The 18,689-nt window shown below is 43.6% G+C and overlaps 1 protein-coding gene and 1 long non-coding RNA gene across 3 annotated transcripts in view; one reads left to right on the top strand and one right to left on the bottom strand.

The window, feature by feature from the left end:
* The first annotated feature begins 1,800 nt into the window (after positions 1–1,800).
* LOC309529216 lies at positions 1,801–5,253 on the top strand. Its single transcript, XR_014218131.1, has 3 exons — positions 1,801–1,986; positions 3,426–3,517; positions 5,163–5,253. It is a non-coding gene; the product is annotated as an uncharacterized lncRNA (long non-coding RNA).
* Positions 4,959–18,689, bottom strand: part of CAPN9 (calpain 9) — a 27,362-nt gene continuing 13,631 nt past the window's right edge. For both annotated transcript variants that reach the window (XM_082217009.1, XM_082217010.1), the window contains exons 7-20: positions 17,750–17,835; positions 16,337–16,414; positions 15,960–16,120; positions 14,739–14,896; positions 13,254–13,462; positions 12,333–12,369; positions 11,991–12,071; positions 11,582–11,639; positions 10,533–10,597; positions 9,316–9,384; positions 8,471–8,549; positions 7,599–7,715; positions 6,265–6,323; positions 4,959–5,371 (exon numbers count right to left, since the gene is read on the bottom strand). In XM_082217009.1, coding sequence (XP_082073135.1) covers positions 5,345–5,371; positions 6,265–6,323; positions 7,599–7,715; positions 8,471–8,549; positions 9,316–9,384; positions 10,533–10,597; positions 11,582–11,639; positions 11,991–12,071; positions 12,333–12,369; positions 13,254–13,462; positions 14,739–14,896; positions 15,960–16,120; positions 16,337–16,414; positions 17,750–17,835 — 1,284 coding nt within the window. In that variant the 3' untranslated portion in view covers positions 4,959–5,344. The remainder of the gene's footprint in view (positions 5,372–6,264; positions 6,324–7,598; positions 7,716–8,470; positions 8,550–9,315; positions 9,385–10,532; positions 10,598–11,581; positions 11,640–11,990; positions 12,072–12,332; positions 12,370–13,253; positions 13,463–14,738; positions 14,897–15,959; positions 16,121–16,336; positions 16,415–17,749; positions 17,836–18,689) is intronic.

Genomic DNA, 18,689 nt, shown 5'->3' with positions numbered 1-18,689 from the left:
CTAATTTGAGTAGTGCTTGACATTACTATTTTTAAAAAGTGTTTTAACTTAGGAGCAGCGTGTGTTTTGGAACACATAAATCCTCTTGTTTCCTGCAGACTCAGCCAGGAAACAGCTGAAGCACACAACTGTCCTTTTTGCAGCAGCGGGTTGGTTTATGCAGCCCTCATTGTGGCAAATAGATCATCCAACTCGCTCCACATGAGCAGCAGAACCAGCAACTTTTCAGAATGGAGCTCCAAGCCTCCCCAGTGTAGCACACATCCACCACGTACAACATTGGGTTATAAGATGTACTGGTGCTGGCCCCAGAACCCTTTGCATTGCGATGGAGCCAGGGGGTTGAGGTTGCCCCTCTGAATTTCATCTTGATGTAGCCATGCTAGAAGTAGAGCCCAGATTTCCACACTATTAGTGGCATGGAAGATTCACTGTGCAACAACTGGAATCTGGTAGCGGTGCCCATTAAATAGTCACACAAATACCATGTCTGATGCTATGCCAAGTAAATCAGGAATGAAGAATCCGTGACCCCGATCTTATTTGACTCCAGTTTCCATCTGCCACAGCTGTCATGGCCCATGGTCAGGGCTGATAGGTTTTGTAATCCAATGACAGATGGAGGGCCATAGGTTCCTCATCCCTGAAGCAAATTGTACATTACAATTCTGCTTCCAAATTAAGTTTGTGCTATGTTCCAAGTCTGGTTTGTTTGTTTTGTTTTTTCTGCATAACCTGCTGCCAAATGTTCATTTGTTCTGTACAAGCTTTTGAAATTTGCCCACTAGTACTTTTCATTTATTTTTACCCTAGGATAAGCACACAGTTCTTCCATACAGCAATATCAACATATAGAGGATATTATTCTGACAGGTCACTCTTAATCTGACCTCCTTTCTATTTCAGTTACACTTGTCCTCTAGGAAATGAATCAGATCAGTGTTATGAAATGGAAATTCACTTCTCTCTGGCACCAGGCAATCTGTTTTCAAGCTAAAATGGTCTCAGGCAAGACAGCTATTATCTGTCTGCAATCTGTGTTTCAGAGGTCAGTTAATCAAGGCGTAAAGGCATGGTGAGGTATTCATAACTTTGATATTTCATCCTTTGGACCTGGGCCTCATGAAAGCATGATGGATAATGATGACAAAAATTGTGGGGTTCACATATCCATCTACTGTGAAGCCCAAAATAAAGAGGCAGCTTTTAATGGCCTAGCAGAATGATGGACTTTTGCTTTCCTGTAAACAAATTAGAAGGAAATCCTTCCATCATACACCTCCCTGTCTTTGTGGAACTGGTAAAAGGAGTCGGTTGAGTGATATAATCAAGATACTGTCAGGGCCAGTGTTACCATCAGGTAGTCTGAAATGGTTGCCTCAGGCGGTGGGATCCTGGAAGGATCCAGGAGTGGTAGATTCTGCTGCTGCGCCTGCTGTTTCTGAAGCCTGCAGCCTTGGTGCCAGTTTTAGAGGCGGCCACAACAGCTATTTCTCCAGTTCCCTCTGGTGTTGAAGTGGCCACTGTCTCCAAAATGGCACCGGTGCTTAGGCCTGGGACTTCTGCTCCAGCTGTGGCCATTCTCTGCTCCCAGCGGCAGTGCTGAGGATGGAGAACAGCAGCAGCTGGAGCAGAAGCAACGCAAAGACCAAGCCGCAGCTTCTTCAGTGGTCTTCCGTCTTCCAGCTCACCTGATTGGCTCACCTCTTGCTTTTGGCTCTTCTGATTGGGTCTGTTTTCCCAAGATTCCACCTATTTTGTGTTTGCTGCTGCCAGGAGCAACAAGGAATTACTTTTGTCTTTCCATTGTCTTGCTGCTATGCTGCTCTCCTGCGGCCATTTTGTTCTATTAATGTAAATTTTGCTGTCTGCTGGCTCTCAGCCAGCAGCACATGAGTTCAGTCTCCATATGAGACAAACTCACAATTTCTTCATGTAACTACCAAGCAAAGCCTGCCTTTCAGGGATCATATCGTGAACTGAAATGTGAGTAAACTTTTTGTTACTTTACTCAGAAAGACATTTGTGTCTTTATTCTTTTAAGAGGGATCAAAGGGGACACCAGGAAATAATTTAACTAAGAGATTCAAACGAATCTGCAAACTAGCTTCCAGCTATATTAAGGGGAATTTGCTCTGCTACATCACTCACTAGCATGTGTGAAGGAAGGATAATATTTATTCAATATATCCTTTCCTACTCTCCTTCACATTCCCACATGTCTCACCCCTGGTTCCAATACAGAGAGAGAATTACCTGGACTTCTTATTCTTGTGGTTCAGGGTGCAGTGTGTGTGTGCTCAGTTCTGTTGAAATGACAAAAAACATTTCTTTTTCCTCGGTTAATGTATCCCACAGCCAGAGCTAGTGAGCTTGGTGGGGACAATTTAGCATCTGTTAAGTATTCAGTGTCCTCAGGTCAGGTTACATGATTTTTGTCAGCTTTATTGGGGGGAGGCGAGCTACAGGGTAGTGTGTATTGGAGTTGTTTTTTAGGAGTCTGGTTTTCTGCTTTTTCCAGATAAAGCCATTTTTCTTCCACACCATCGCCTCCATCTCACTAAATTGGCAGGGGGTGTGCCATTGTGTGGTTTGCCTCAGGTGCCAAAATGTCTTCAGCCAGCCCTGGATGCTGTTATGGGGCTCTTTGGTTGCAAGGATAACAGAATGCCAAGAAGAAGAAAGAGTTGGAATGATGAAGAAAAAACCCACGGGAGATCATTTATTCTCTCTGTTACTTTAAGATGAACTTTTACCACCAATCTTGATGAACGCAGCAGAAATCTGCTTGACTTTCAGTCCTCTGGTATTATAGACCTGGAGTTAGGAAGGTTGCATTTGGCCGCTTTGTTCTGTTGTCTCTGCCAAGAAAGCACAATGCGTCTTGCAAAGCTGGGTGGTAGCTCCTGATGCACAGCACTCCTGTCCTGATTTGTTTAGAAACAGGAACAGCCAAGCCCCAGGGGCCTGCAAAGAGGAGTTAAGTGCAGATGAGCTAAGGAGCCCCAGCAGGGTACAATGACATATTTAAGGTTCTGATACTATTCCAGTTCTTGCTTGAGGAAACCAAAACTACATTTGTAATGCCTATCTCCTTGAGGAACTTAAGAATGTGAGCCACGCAAATGAGAGGGTCACAGAACAATGAAAAAAGAAAGTCAGAATCAGTGCCCCTCCAGCCATCCTCTTCATTGTGCATTCATAATTATTTGTGGTCATGATGGTCTTGGAGAGGTCACACGCGATCCTGCTTTCAACATGGTTTGTACCTGCAAATATTTTGGGGCAGTCACACTGCTTTATTTCCAATCAGTAGGTATCCCAAAACTTCCTGCTGAAATCTTATAACTTTCTAAAAAAAACAACCACCACCACCCCACAAATGTTCTGGTTTGTTTTCTTGTTCTGCTTTTGTTGCACTATAGCCCCTCCAGAAGGGAAAGAAGCAAACAAGAGAGAGCAGGAAGAGAAGTGAAGACTGTTAATTGAAAGGCCAAAGACAGAAATGGCTACATTGGTATCAACAGTTAATGGATACAGTTCTCATTTATCCATGAAGTTCACCATTGCCAAGTGATGTAGTGATGTGGAGTTGGGTCGTTGTGGGGTGGTTTAAGTGTTCATTAGTTGGTTGGATTAAGGTTGTTAGTTTTATGAGATAAGGAAAGATTTCTATGTCCTTTGACCCCTGAGGGATTGCCAGCCCACCCTCATGCCAATCACAGTACCCTGAAGCATTACTCATTTATTGGGTTGTTGTGGAAGGAGAACAACTACAGCAGTGGTTTTCAACCAGTGTGCTGTGGCACCCTAGGGCGCCTTAAATGATAGTCAGGGACGCCGCAAGCAGTACAGTGGTACGTCAGGTTAAGTACTTAATTTGTTCCGGAGGTCCGTTCTTAACCTGAAACAGTTCTTAACCTGAAGCACCACTTCAGCTAATGGGGCCTCCCGCTGCCGCCGCGCTGCCGGAGCACGATTTCTATTCTCATCCTGAAGCAAAGTTCTTAACCCGAGGTACTATTTCTGGGTTAGCAGAGTCTGTAACTTGAAGCGTATGTAACTTGAAGCGTATGTAACCCGAGGTACCACTGTACTGGCCTCTGTCCCTCTTTCCTTCCCTCCCTCTGATGCCCTCTTGCGTCTCTGCCTCCCAAAGGCTTGCACAGCTGTTTGTTGCAGCAGCACAGCTACAAGCTCCGCAGGCAAATGGTGCCTCTGGGGCTGAGCAGTGGATGCTGGTTGCCAGGAACTGAGGTGGCCTCGGAGTAAGCAAGCAAGCAGGCGAGGGAGCCCAGCCCTTGCTGTTGGGAATGGGCAGATAAGTGGGAAGCCAGGCAAGCAGGCAGACAGACAGGAGCTGTACTGGCTTTTCTTGGGCTTGCTGCATGGAAGGCCTGCCTGGGAGCTGAGTGCCTGGTGCTGAAGGGGAGCATTTCCACCATGCAGGCCCACTGCTGCCTCCCCAGGTAAGGTACTGGCCTTTTGCTCACCTCTGGCCAGTCTTTGTTGTGCCACTAAGACTGGGGGCATCCTCTTCCCAAGCCCCTGTGGGACAGTGTGAGGAGGCACCTCTCTTTGGAGCAGGGGGAGCAGCTCAGAGACCAGGGGTAGCAACAGCTACTGCCCAGAGGTCTCCCAAGGAGAGGGGAGAGGAGAAGAGGCTGAGGGAACACTCCACAAAGGAGGGTGTTCAAAAATGGGTGAGAGGCTGCCAGCTCTGCAAGCAAGGAGTGTGGCCCCACAGGGGTGCCGCAGAAAGAATGTTGTTGGTCAAGGGAGCCATGGACTCAAAAAGGTTGCAGTCCTCTGATTTATTGTGGGCAGTCTTTTTACAATCCACCAGCATCAAATGTCACTAGCCATCAGTGACATGGGCATTGTTAGGATTATTTGTGCGCTCCTTTTTTCTTATGCATATTTGAAGAATTTAGGCAAAACAAAATTAGGACACTTAATGGGAGCAGTTCAGCCATGCGGCAAGTTCATTGGAAACTGACATGATCATGTGTCATAAAAAAAACAATGATTGCTTGGAGTCAGTCATTCCATTTCATGTGAATTGCACTCAATTTCAAAACATATCCATGCTTACTGTGATACACACACACACCACACACAAGTTAAATACTTATCTATATTTGTTGTTTTCTTTTAAACAGGTACTTTATTACACCCCTTTTATGCCAAAATGGCTTCAAAGCAGTTCTGGTAGTGTTGAGGGCCAATATAAGAAAGGGTAGAAGATGCAGGAATTCTGTGATGTTTTCAACCATGGGAGAAACATTCCAAACTTATTTTGAGAGGCACTTTGAACACTGGCTGAAATCCAGACTGGATGTCTTCAGATGTTCATTGTCAAGTTGATAAACTAACAGGAGAAAGAAAGACCAAACATTGCCGTTGAAATATCCAATTTGTCAGAACTCTTGGACCATAAATCTGATCAGCCTCTTCATATTCTGAATTTGTGACTACCAAAGTATGTATGTCTTGTGGAGGAGGCACTGTGGTCAAACAGGATGATAAAGGAGAGCCTAAAGTAACATGTATAAGATGAGAACTTCCCAGAATGGCAGAAATACAAGACCCTCTGGAACAGAGGTGTGGCTCTAAAATCTGGTGGTTATTTTAGCTTCAGGGAAACGGGAGCCCTCCCCATATTCTGTCACTTATTTGGTTTTAAACTATTTAAATGCTGAGGGCCATAGGCTTGGAGAGACATCCTCAAGTCAAATAATTACCCACTGGAGGCCCTTCATTGGGTTTTCATTTGCTTATGCCAGTAGTAAAATGTGCCCATAAAAAAGTGGAAGAAGTGGGGAATCCTGCACTCAAATAGTTACTTTCTACACTTTTTGGGACACGGGTGGCGCTGTGGGTTAAACCACAGAGCCTGGGACTTGCCGATCAGAAGGTTGGTGGTTCAAATCCCCGCAACGGGTGAGCTCCTGTTGTTTGGCCCCTACTCCTGCCAACCTAGCAGTTCAAAAGCACGTCAAAGTGCAAGTAGATAAATAGGTACTGCTCCAGTGGGAAGGTAAACGGCATTTCTGTGCGCTGCTCTGGTTCATCAGAAGCGGCTTAGTCATGCTGGCCACATGACCCGGAAGCTGTACGCCAGCTCCCTCGGCCAATAAAGCGAGATGAGTGCCGCAACCCCAGAGTCGGTCACGACTGGACCTAATGGTCATGGGTCCCTTTATCTTTACCTTTACACTTTTTACTTAAGGACATATGAGCTTTAGGATCTTGGGTACTTACATCACTTATATTCAGGTTAATGAAGTCTCTGTTTTTCACACTTAGTGCTTGGAACACTCCTGGAAAAAAAATCAACACGTGATGTTGATCTGATTCATACAAATATGTGGGGACAATGCAAGGTAAATGACCTGAGGCATTTAGTGGTACTCATACTTAAGAGTAAACCCACTAAAATTAATGAATATGACTAAGCTAGATCCTTTAATTTCAATGGGCCTACTCTGCAAAACTTAATTGGATGCAAGCTTTGGGGCCAAGATGCAAATTTGCATAAATTAGCACATGCACATTTTGTATGTATAAATGCCATAACTTTCAGAGGGGAAAAACAACCTCCTGCTGTTAGGGCTTAATTTGAGCTATCAAGAGAATTTACTGGGCTCAGTTCACTGTATGTGGATTGGGCCTCCTATCTCCCTACCCCATGACTTATTAGCAAGAGCTGCTCTTTTGTATATATTAATACAAAAAGAAGTCCTTGGGCAAATTAAGATGACAGGTGGGTGTAATCTCACTGGCAATGTGCTTTGTAGTGTATTATGTGAGCACAGTTAAATACTAATAACAAGAATCTAAAAACCCCCACCAATGTTAAATATATGAAAGGGGGAAAGGGGCTAAAGATCGGAAGCCAAGTAAAAAATATCTGTGGCTGAGACCCCTTGGGCCATCCCCCGAAAACACCTTGCCAATATGATCAGTGTCTTACATAAAAACTCTGTTGCAGTAAATGTCAGAAACATGGTGAATGCTGACATTTACAGGTTAGTTTTAGGAGGCCCAATGAGTAATGACAGAAATATTAACATCACTGTGGCTTCCCCTCCCCTCACATTTGTACCAATGACATGATAAAGTGTCGTTTACTAATAAGTGACAGAAATAAAGGTGACATTCAAGCATTTACTGAAAGTACTAAATTGACCTTGAGCTTTACTGGGAAATGTCAGAATTTTCTGTCATTTTCCCTGCAACTCTTCAGATCTTAAGAACGACCGGTCATTGTTAGCATTCATCAAATGTCTCTCGCTTACTGCAGCAGTGGCAAACATGGCTGCTTAGCAGAGCACTTGCCCTTTCAGCTCATTATGGCACTGAGACACAAGATAAACATGCTTTCAAACTAATAGTGTCGTAATTATGAAGCAGAATAGCAAATCCAATAATTGTAGAACACTTGTAAGAAATGAACTGCTGCAAAACCAAATGATGAACAAAAACTGTGAAAGCAGTTAGGTGTTGGAAACCCACCTATTGTGTCTATCACATGTCAATGGGAATTAAAAAGCTTTCAAAGAGAACAAATAAAGATAAAAGAAGAAGATACTCACGGCTTGCATTTTCCAGGCGAATGAGGCAGTTTAAGAAGTCATCAAATTCAATCTGGTATTGATCATCAGAGTACCTCAGGACCATCAACTGCAGTAGATAATTATTGAGCTGAAACCCTTCAGGAAAGAGAAATTTGAGCTTCTTTAATAACTCACCGCAACTGCCACTCTTCCAGCAAGCCGTTTGAAAGCATCCAAGACAAAGTATAGGACGCAGGATCTATGCATCCTGAGAACTGTGGTTTTAGTTTTTATATAAGCTTCCAGCCCTCGTGATTGTAAAGAACTGATTGGGTGAAACGGAGGGGGGGGGATTAATCTAGAGTTCTGAAAATGTAGATTTTAATGCCTTTTATGATTCCCTGTAGTTCCATATATAACTGTTACTTTAACCCGTCATCATAATCATTTCTTTTAATCTTTGATCTCAGCCAGCCAGTTCTGGTCAGAATTTCCATTGGAATCCTGATTCTTTAAAGTACATTCTGCAACCACCTCAATCTTATTGACTTGATTTATTCTGAGCAAGGAACTTGTTCAAAGGAAGTGTACAAAAAATCCTGACTATCCTGTCTTAAGTGAGCCCACAGCCCTATATTCATTTTCCTGGGAGTAAGCCCCACTGAAATCATGGGACTTAACTCTCTTCCCAAGTGCCACTTTGGGCCTGTATGCCTGCTTTTAACAGATGATCTAATAAGGACTCTTTCATATCACATCTAGTGAGGATGATCTTGAAAGGCTGCTGCTCACTCACTGTGTGGGCTCCCTGCCAGCAACACAGTTGCTCCTGCTCTCCAAGCCTCTCCTGCCACCTCTGCCACCTAAGTTCACCTACTGCCAAGGCCAGCCTTTGAGGAAAAAATTGGTACCTGCTGCTTTTAAAGCAAGACGCAGTTCGTAGGAAGACATGGTGCCGGAGTGGTCAGAATCAAAATGAAGGAAAATACCCTGAACAAATGAACAAAAAGAGAAAATTATTTGTAACCCCTCTGAGAAAGGAAGAGTTGATGGGTCACTTAATTCTTTAAAGACATCCAAATGCTCCTTTATATTTGGGCTTCATCAGCCTGTGTGCTCTGACTGGCTATTTAAAAATTAATTTCTTGCTGATTGTATATTGTCCAACTTTTTCAGATCCAAAACTGGGACATGCGGCTTCTGGGACATGCTCCTGGGCACATCACGTAACCTGCACCATGCTCTAGCCTCAAAAAAGCACCTTTTTGGGGCTGGAGTGTGGCCCAAGATGACATGAGATGACAGCACCCAAAATGGCCACTGAGATTTTGCAGGAAAAATGGGATGACCCTTTTTTTCCCGGAGCACTTGGCAGGTCACCAGTGTTTTCTCCTCATCATGAATCAGCACTTTCACCTTACATGTTCCAATAGCAATATATTATGTTCAAGCAATGTCTTTTGCTAAAGATTTATTTTTCTTGGCCTCCTTCTGAGGAACATTTGTTCTGACATTTATTACCTTTAAAAAATCCTTTTTTTTGCTCAAGTTTTTTAAAAATATTGCTAATGTTTCCTGTAAACTTTTTGTGGTTTGGCACAAAAGCAAACAAAGAATGTTTCCTAGAAACAGCTTTTTTATTTTTAAGAGCACTGATTTAATATGAAAGTTTTATGGGTCTTTAAAATTGCTTTGTAGTTACTTCAAAAATGCCTAACCAAACAACCGAGAAAACTATGACTCTATATTAACTTACAATCCACTTCTTCAGTTTGTCCCAGAAAATTTTGAACTCATTGAATTCGAGTTTCCCATTTCCACTGGCCTGATGCAGTCCACATTAAGGAAAACAATACTAGTTGTGTCAAGTACCAAAACCAGCCTACATTTATTACTTTATTAATGCAGTTAAACATTTTGAACTAACAGCCTTGTCCTATCAGCATTAACTGCTGCAGAGCACTATTACTGCATCAAGGACATGCTGCAGAAAACACATGCACAAAACCACCAGCCTAGACAGGCCCTGTTGCTAACATATAGTTATGTGTTGGGGTGGGGTGTAGGCTGTATGCTTGAGCCCCCTTCTAATTCCAGGATCCAGCCTAGATTCAATTCCTGGAATAGCTAGGCTAGCTTCCTGGTGAGGTCATGGACCATTAAAGTAACAAAGGAAGTAGCTCTGTACTAGAGCTGGTAGCTAGAAAGCAAAGGGCAGAGTTGAGAGTTGCTTTATGTGAGCTAGAAGTGGGCGGGCTGCAGGCTGGGCAGCTGAGAGACAGAGCTACACCTGACCAGTTGGAATCCAAGGCTGTGGCTATGGAAGAAGCAATACTTTAGCGGGGTGTTGCTGCCGTGAGCCCCTCCATTGTAGGCTCAGGTTGTACATATGTGTAAATAAACCATATATCATAAAGACACCACAGTCTCCGCTGTCTCTCATTCCAAAGGAGACACGAATCCTGGGTAAGCACCTAGAACCCCTGGGATCTCACACGGCTTGGAGATTGAGGTGGCGTGCAACAATATAATGCAATACAATGTCACCAATGCCCTCTCTAAGTCTTCAAGTAATTCAGTGAATGAAAACACACAACAGAACCCTGTATCCCCTTGTCCTGAGTTATTTAAATAAGCTACCAATCCTACTTGTAAATGATGTTATGGTAGAATGGAAATGTTTGGAGATGCCCAACAATAAAAAAAACCTGGGCTGGGTCTGAATCACAAATATTCCAGTGCTCTTGAAGATGCTTTCGTGAATACAGTTTTGTTAAAATTCATTTCTATAATTTTTATAAGAAAAGCTGCAAAGTCGTTAGGACTTCCAAAGACATGCCCTGCTTAAGGTTTCCTCCGATGCACACCAACGTATTTTTATATATTGGAAAAAGCAAAATCTTGTAGAGATTATTCTAAAACTTTGTAACAGCTTCACCGAAGGGAATTCCCACACTCGATTTTAAAGGATACATCCATTAGGGAAATGATGTTTCTACACGAGAGGAGAGTTACTTTCTTGAATTTGACGTTATTTGCTGCAAGAGAACAATCACTATCATAAGATCAAATTCACCGTTGTACAGCCCTTCTCTGCCACCCAAGGCTAAAAGAGTGCAGATCCATACCGTACATGGAAAGCACATTCAACGCACATGGCTTCCCCAAAGAATCCCATGGACCATAGTTTTTTAAGGGTGTTGGGAATTGTAGCTCTACGAAGGTGAAACTACAGTTTCCAGGATTCTTGGGGAGCAGTCATGTGATTTAAATGTATGGTTACTAAGCAGAAAGGTGAACATATGGAGTTTCCTTATGTAGAGCTGCAGTTTGGTGGTACTGTAACCTAGCTTTCTATACTGATTGGCAGATGCTTTCCAGGATTTCTTAAATATTTCAATTTTCAATTTTTAACAGTATTCTTATACATTTGAATCATTTTCAATTTTTTACATCTGAGATTACTTGAATCCACAGACTCCCCCTCAACCCCTACCTGTGGTTTCCAATATTTATCTATTTCCCCCCCCCCCATTGCATCTAATTACATTTTTCAAATTCATTTTATATCCTTTTTTTAACTTTAGTCTTATTACATTATAAGTGTTATAACAATCCTGCTAATGTTTTTAAATATATGCAGTGCTCTTTAAGGTACTCTATAAATTTCCCCCACTCTTTGCTACATTTCTTGTCATCTTGGTGTCTGATCTTCACGGTCATTTTCACTATTTTGGCATAGTCCATCGTCTTGGTTATCCATCCTTCCTTAGTTGGGACCTTCTTTTCCTTCCATTTCTTAAGGACTTAAGATGCTCTCCAGGATTTCAGACGGGTTTATCTCTTAGCCCTAATTAGAGATGCCGGGGATTGAACTTGGCACATTGTGCATGCAAAGCAGATACCGTACCGACTGAACGATGCCCCTTTCCTTTCGCCTAATACTGTGCACACTGTACGGGATTTCCCATCACTATGCGGCATAAGAAATCATTTGCCAATTGGGCTTTGACAGCACTTACTTTTTTTCAGTACGGCGTTCAAAACATATTCAAGTTCCTCTGCACTGATTTCCAGGTCCTACAGTGGAAGAAATGAAGGCAGTTGGCAGGTTTGCGGGTTTAAAATGCAATCTACCCATAATGTGCATTCATGGAAATCTGCTCTGAATCAGGACAATGTAGTCCAAATTAGGAACGCAGAAATTTATGCCAAATTAGCCCATTAGGGGGATCTAGCTGAGTATTATCTATACACACAGCAGATCTGCAGGGTTCTAGACAAGGGTCTTTCTCAGCCCTACATAGAAACATTGGGGCTTGAGCCTGGAGCCTTTGCATACAAAATGTGGTGTTCTGCCACTGAACTGAGCCCTCCTGATCATCCAGAGTTCTGCTTGAATATGATTTTTTTTTGTTTGGATGTTGTTACCTGTCCTGCAATCTGTTGGAACAATGTCCGGAATTGCTTCTCTTCTTCTGTTTCTTCTTGGGGTGGAGATGGTTCAGGGAGCTAAAACAACCCAAAGATTATTATTGGAGAAAAACAACAATGAGCATATTTTAATGCTTCTGCTTACTGTCTTTGGGATTGCACCTTGGGAAAAGAGGCATGTTGTTAACATTGGGTTTGATGGACTCAGTTTTTCTTTATTTTCACCTGGTGTTGCCATAATCTCGGATGCAACAAAACAATAACAAGTAACCTTAGTACAAAGTAATGCCTTTGAGTATGGTGATTGGCCCAATTATTAATTTAAATGTGGTGACATACCTCTGGCAGATCAATGTCAACATTTCCATCCATCTCCCTGTGAGAAACAAATGCAAATCCAAGTTTTTATATGATTTTCTATTTGGAACATTATAAAAAACAACAACCAGAGACAGTGTACTGTGTACAATGTAAATGTACCTCATGCTTGGTTTTTACATTATGGGGAAAGAGTGTAATGTACCTCCATTACACACTGTTTCAGTAACGTAAGCATGTAGAATGCTGGGAGTGATGCAATGGGAATTACCGCTCACCCCCTCCAAGAGGTGGGCGGGGTTTGCAACCCAGCATGGGGCTTCCTGGGACCAGGGTGTCACCCACCTTGGTCACAGGGTGGCTGATGCCCCACCCCCATCCCAGCGAGCCAATGGGCTGCAGGCTGCGGGTGAGGCAAGGGCAGGAGTAAGGGCCCATGCTCCTCAGTCCAGGCTCACAATTTTCTTTCTGAATGCACTGAAGTGCCTCCAGAGGAAGCGATCATCTGTACACATTGGTTCATGTCCCAGGTTCTACAATTGCTAGCAACTTACTCTTTAAAAAAAGGAAGCTGGGGATTATGGCCCAATCACCAACCCACTCACAGACACATGAAGCTCCTCTACAAACATTTAGCAGGAGCTGGTTGCAAATGTAAACTTGAACTTGGAATTTTTCCATCAGATGGATGCAATACAGTGGTACCTCAAGTTAAGTACTTAATTCATTCTGGAGGTCCATTCTTAACCTGAAACTGTTCTTAACCTGAAGCACCACTTTAGCTAATGGGGCCTCCTGCTGTCGCTGGTCCGCCGGAGCACGGTTTCTGTTCTCATCCTGAAGCAAAGTTCTTAACCTGAGGTACTATTTCTGGGTTAGCGGAGTCTGTAACCTGAAGCGTATGTAACCTGAGGTACCACTGTACTTGGCGGTCGTACGTACTTCGCGACAGCTTTCTTCTCAGAAAAAATCCTCAGGCAGAAATCCGCCTCCTGGTGTGGCTCAAACGTGGTAGGGACAACAACGTAATCCCCAGGCGGCAGCGCAAATCGGTCAGAGACTTCCCTTAAGTTGATGTAGGTTTTGCTCCTGGCCTTGGATGCGTGGTAGCGAAAAAAATCCTTCGTCAACTGTTCGTCGTTACTGGGGCTCTGCGATTGGATTTCAGATTGACCCCATTATTCATCTGTTAGCTTGGCAGATATAACAGCATAAGAACATAAGGAGAGCCTGTTGGATCAGGCCAATGGAGCATCGAGGTCAGCATCCTGTTCTCCCTGTGGCCAACCAGATGCCTGTGGAGAAGCCTGTCAGCAGGGCCTGAGTGCCAGAGCACTCTCCACTCCAATGTCTGGAGCACAAAATCACACCCATTAGAAGGCAAACTCCAGATTCTGAAGCTGGTCTACTGCCCTTTCATTTCAGCCACTGCCTTAGTGTATTGCCATACATTTATACAGCAAAACGAATATCAAGTGTGGGTCTTCAGTGTGTTGTACTAAGTGGATATATGCATGGGGAACAAGGTCAGCTTGTGTAAAGTTTCCCCCTCTTCTCTCCCTTAAGAACCCTCTAAACATGTTCTGGGGGTTCCCCCAACTCTCTAGGGCAGACTTGGGGGGGGGGGAGTGAGGAGAGGCATGGAAAGACCCACTGCAAGAGCATATCTCATTCCATGGACATGACAACTTGGCTGAATCCTGAACTATACAGTTCAAAGTTAAATAGGAGACGGCTACATATTGTATTATTATTATTATTATCTGTTGCACCTATACCCTGCCTTTCCTCCAGAGAGGAGCTCAAGGGGGCAAAAAGGCAGATCCCCCCCCCAATTTATTTATGCCCTTTTTTTTGCAACAGCTGAAGTGTGCAGCTCTTAATGACCCAAAGGGATATGAACTTAACCTTCATATTATGAATTAACTTAATGCCGCATGAATCATCTTCTTCTGAATGGCCGCTATATGCCATTCTTTTTCACAACCGGGAAAATTAAAGAAGGGAATGCTTTTCCTGTACCAGGGCTAAGAGCATTTACACAGCCAGGATTTTTTGGAAAGCTCCCCACCCACATTTCTGAGGGGTTTCCTATCTTGGTAGTGCAGTGCCAGTGCAGCAAGGAAAAAAGTGAACACCTGCAGCTATCAAACACACAGGACTGACAGGGACTCAAGTTTAGCTTGCAGATAAAAATAAGAACCACTAAAAACAAGGAAAAAGCAATCATTAAAAAACAATGAAACATTGATAAAATTAAGAAACGAACACACAACATATAGTGATGAAGTGACTCAGCTGCAAGTCACATCAAAAGGTGAGGGGAAAGGCTCAGGGACGATCACCACATCAAAGATGTGTCTTGTGTCAGGTGTTCACCTTGGCCCTGCCCAGAGCGAACCATCACATTGCTGGAGAGGGAAATACCTCATAGATGGCATAACCTATGGTTAGCATTTCAGCTCCCTGCTTCCTAAGTTTACGGCGGTCTTTTTGCATTAGAGTGGCTATAAACGTGCATTCATTTTGACCATCATCTTTTTCTGTCAGCTGGAGCTTGATCTGTGGATTTGTCCAAAACGTTTCTGGAAATTAGAGAGAAAAAGAACGGAAAAACAAACTGAGTGAGAGAAAACGCATGTTCCCATTTTTCTGGTATAGAGAGGGAGAGGGAGAGGGAGAGGGAGAGGGAGAGGGAGAGGGAGAGGGAGAGGGAGAGGGAGAGGGAGAGGGAGAGGGAGAGCACATTCAAAGCTATGGCTGTTTATTATTTATGTTTAGTCACAAAAGCATATTTCAACATTGCCATGTCTGCTTCAAGCACATTGTTATAAAATATGCTGGAAATATGCATAGCAATGTTAATCTGGAAAATGCCATTAATTATTCACAATTCCCTCCTCTGAAAGAACCTAATGATAAAATATCTTTCCTTGATAAAATAGATCAGTTATTTTCACTACCACTAGGGCATCACTTGGACTATTAAGAAGAGCTCATCCCTCCTGCCTTTCAGGAAGACCAGCAGTGGAGCCTGCAGACACTGTCTGTGTACTGTGGACTAGCATCTTGATGAACCCACCATATTTCTTTCCAAACAATCTACAAAGGCTTGGAACTGACAGCTCCCCTCTGAGTTGAGTCAAAAGTTGTGAATCTGAAAATCAATGAGTCATCAATGGGCAGTAGTGGCGGTTGTGGTAGGGCAGAGCCGCCCTCTCAACACCGCCATTGCTGCTACTTATCTGTGTGGTGGTGATGGTGGTGAGACCAGGGTTGTGCACTAGTAAGATCACCATTACCCATTCAATCAGTCCCACAAGTGCACCCAGCCTCACTACTGCCCTGTCACATGCCCTGCTGCTGTCAACAGGGGAATTCCAAGGAAGGAAATGCAAACCGTTGGCTCAGCTTAGCTTTGACAAGCTGTAGCCTCTTAATAATGATGATGATACTCTGAAGTTTCCAATGTCAAATAGAAACAGTGGCATCAAAAGCCCCATAAGTATTTATGGAGCTGAGCAGTTATTTAAGCTTATGAGGAGTTGGGCCTCACTGTTCAAACAATGATGAAGAAGTATGGTCTGATGAAGAAGCAAGGTCTTCCCACGGAGAAGAAAAACGTGGCAAGAAATTTCAGGTGCACACCTATGAAGTTTCTGCAGCCTCCAGCAGTGGCCCCCCTGACCCAGCTGCCTTGGTGAACTATCACCTCCCACTTATGTGCTGCATTATCCTCAAGGGCATCAGGCGTCAGGTTGCAGATCTCAACTTTGTCGAAATGAGACTGGAAATCATCAAACTTCATCCTAGATAAGAAAAGAAAGAGAGATCACACTATGAAGGACTGTGAAGGATATCAACATGCTAAATATTACACGCTCAGGGCAGGGGCTTGTAAGCGTGTCTCTGCTTCCCTTCATGTGTTTGTTGAGATGTGAGGAGGACCAAGTAACCGCGAAAAAGGCACCCTGGTTTGCTCTTGCTTTAATGCAGTTATCATTTAAATCAGCATATTCACTTACCAGAACTCTCCATCATCTAGGGCTGTCTGATACAAACGTTTTTTCTCAGATGGGCTGACGGAACGCCATTCAGGAGAACTTGAAGAGAAGAAGATAGCCGTCAGCCTGCTGGAGCTCACAGAGTACTGTGCATTCCAAACTCTTGGGCATGTTTACACCATACATTCAAGGTGCATGAAACACACATTTCAAGCGCATGACTTCCCCCAAAGGATCCTGGGAACTGTAGTCCCCCCCCTCACAGAGCAACAGTTCCCAGCAACCTTAAACTACACTAAATGTGCTTTGAATGTAGCACGTGTAGCTGAGGAGATTTCACCCCTCCCATATCCAAGAATCTGCTGATGTTCTCTGCTGATTCTCCAGAGAGGAGGGGGCTGTTTCTGCTCTCTACTTATTCCGCTCCAGCCTCACATCAAAGAGAGAGAGAGAGACTGAGTAAGATCGTGTGTATAGATAAGGTTGCTGCTAAGAGCAGCTGCAGACACTCAGTGCAGTTCAGCATTTTCGTTTAGACCTCATTTAGCTCTGTACATAGTTGTGTATTATAGTTGTAGATAGAATAAAGAAGATATTCTACAGAGCTGCTCTCCGAGTCGTTTGTGCTCTGCTATACTCTGCTATACTCTGCTGTGTGACGACTGTCTTCTTGTGGAAGTGAATCCGGTGCTCACAACTCTAAGCTGTGAGTCCACAGCACTTTGACCTGTCCCTGTGCAGAAGGTGGTCTCTGGAAGTGCTCCCCAGCTTGCCTAGCCCAGTTGGGGCTGAAGTGGATGAGTCCAGTTGGTGGCACTGGCTCAAGGGCGATGCTGACAGTAGCAAGCCCTTTTGAAAGAGGCATCTTTAGGGTGGGTGGCTCCAGCCTGGCTAGACAGATCCACTGAGTAGGCTGAGCTCTCAACTTTTCCCTTTTTTTAAGGGAAATTCCCTTATTCCAAATAGGATTCCTAGCAAGAAAAGGGAAAAGTTGACAGCTATGGCTCTCAGAGAAGGACCTGATCCTTACCTTTTGCTCTGGCTGGCAGGGGCTTGGATGCAGCAGTGAATCTGTCACTCCGCACCTCTCAGCCCTTACTTAGGATTGCTTTGTCCATCAGTACTAATGCTGAAGCTATTTCCTGACCTTGGCCGTTCACTCGTGGATATTTTATCACACCAGTGATGTTTAGCCATTGCATATTCCGCTTCAGTGCCTGTACTTTACTGTGTCATCCAAAATGTCAGGTGCTAAATAATGGGTGATATCAATGAAATCAATTGAATTAGGTAAATGCAGTCCATTTATTCCAGTGGGTGTTCTGAGAATGGCTTATCATCCCATGAGAGCGTTGTGTTTTCAATAACTGTTCCCCCACCCCATTTGCAGAACTTGTGTATGTTAAAAGTTCTTGAAACAGTGAATATACTAACTTGTCACTCCAAGGGCCATTCCATTCCACTTGACCCCATGGGTTCCTCACTCGAATGAGCTTCACCTTCCGGCCTTGGTAGTCCACCTAGTGAGAATGGAAGCAAGAAAGAGAAAGAATACAGAACACCTTTCCAGTGCAAAAAGAAAAAGACTCACATGCATAATCCAAGGACAGCCAGGATGATGCCCTGTACATATGGTTAGACTACAACTCTCATCATCCATTGGCCATGCTGGCTCAGGCTGATGGGAACTGTAGTCCAAAAACATTCTAGAGCATTCCCTGGCTACCTTGACTTAATATAACAACAACAACAACAAAATTCTTGTACCCCTCCCATCTGACTGGGTTGCCCCAGCCACTTTGGGCAGCTTCCAACAAAATATAAAGGAACACAACAAAACTTCAAACATTAAAAAGTTGAACTAAGACGTTCAACTGAGTTTAGTAGGGTTATAAAGCAAAGTGGGAAACCCCAAGCTGGATGGCTGAATGCAGCCTTCAAGGCCCTCATTTCTGGCAGCCAGAACTATCCTCAGACTACATCCCTGTCCTCAGAGCACACTGCTTACTAGTTCAGCTTTGTACACAGAGTGTTTTTTATTCAGCTAGAATATGTACTTGAACTCTAATTATTACTTTCGCTTATCTGGATGTAAGACAGAGATGGACTTGTGTATGTGTGAAAATCAGCCTACTGTACAAAGGCGAAATGTGCATCTGTTATTCTGTCAACCATTGCCTCTGCCCTGCTCATCATTGGCAACTGGCCCCTGGAAGGGAATGTGGCCTCCAGGATGAAAAAGGTTCCCCAGCATCTATTATACAGCATCTATTTTGAAAATTTTAGCCTATGGAGAATCTAATCATCCACATTCATCCTGACATCTTAAACTAAGACGCAGTTCTTCTTTATAATGCTGAGTAACTCAATTAAT

The sequence above is a fragment of the Podarcis vaucheri genome (assembly GCF_965113315.1).
Source record: "Podarcis vaucheri genome assembly, chromosome: 3".
In the NCBI taxonomy this organism is placed as follows: Eukaryota; Metazoa; Chordata; class Lepidosauria; order Squamata; family Lacertidae; genus Podarcis; species Podarcis vaucheri.
Note: the sequence above shows the minus strand (reverse complement) of the source record. Positions and strands in the feature narration are given on the sequence as shown.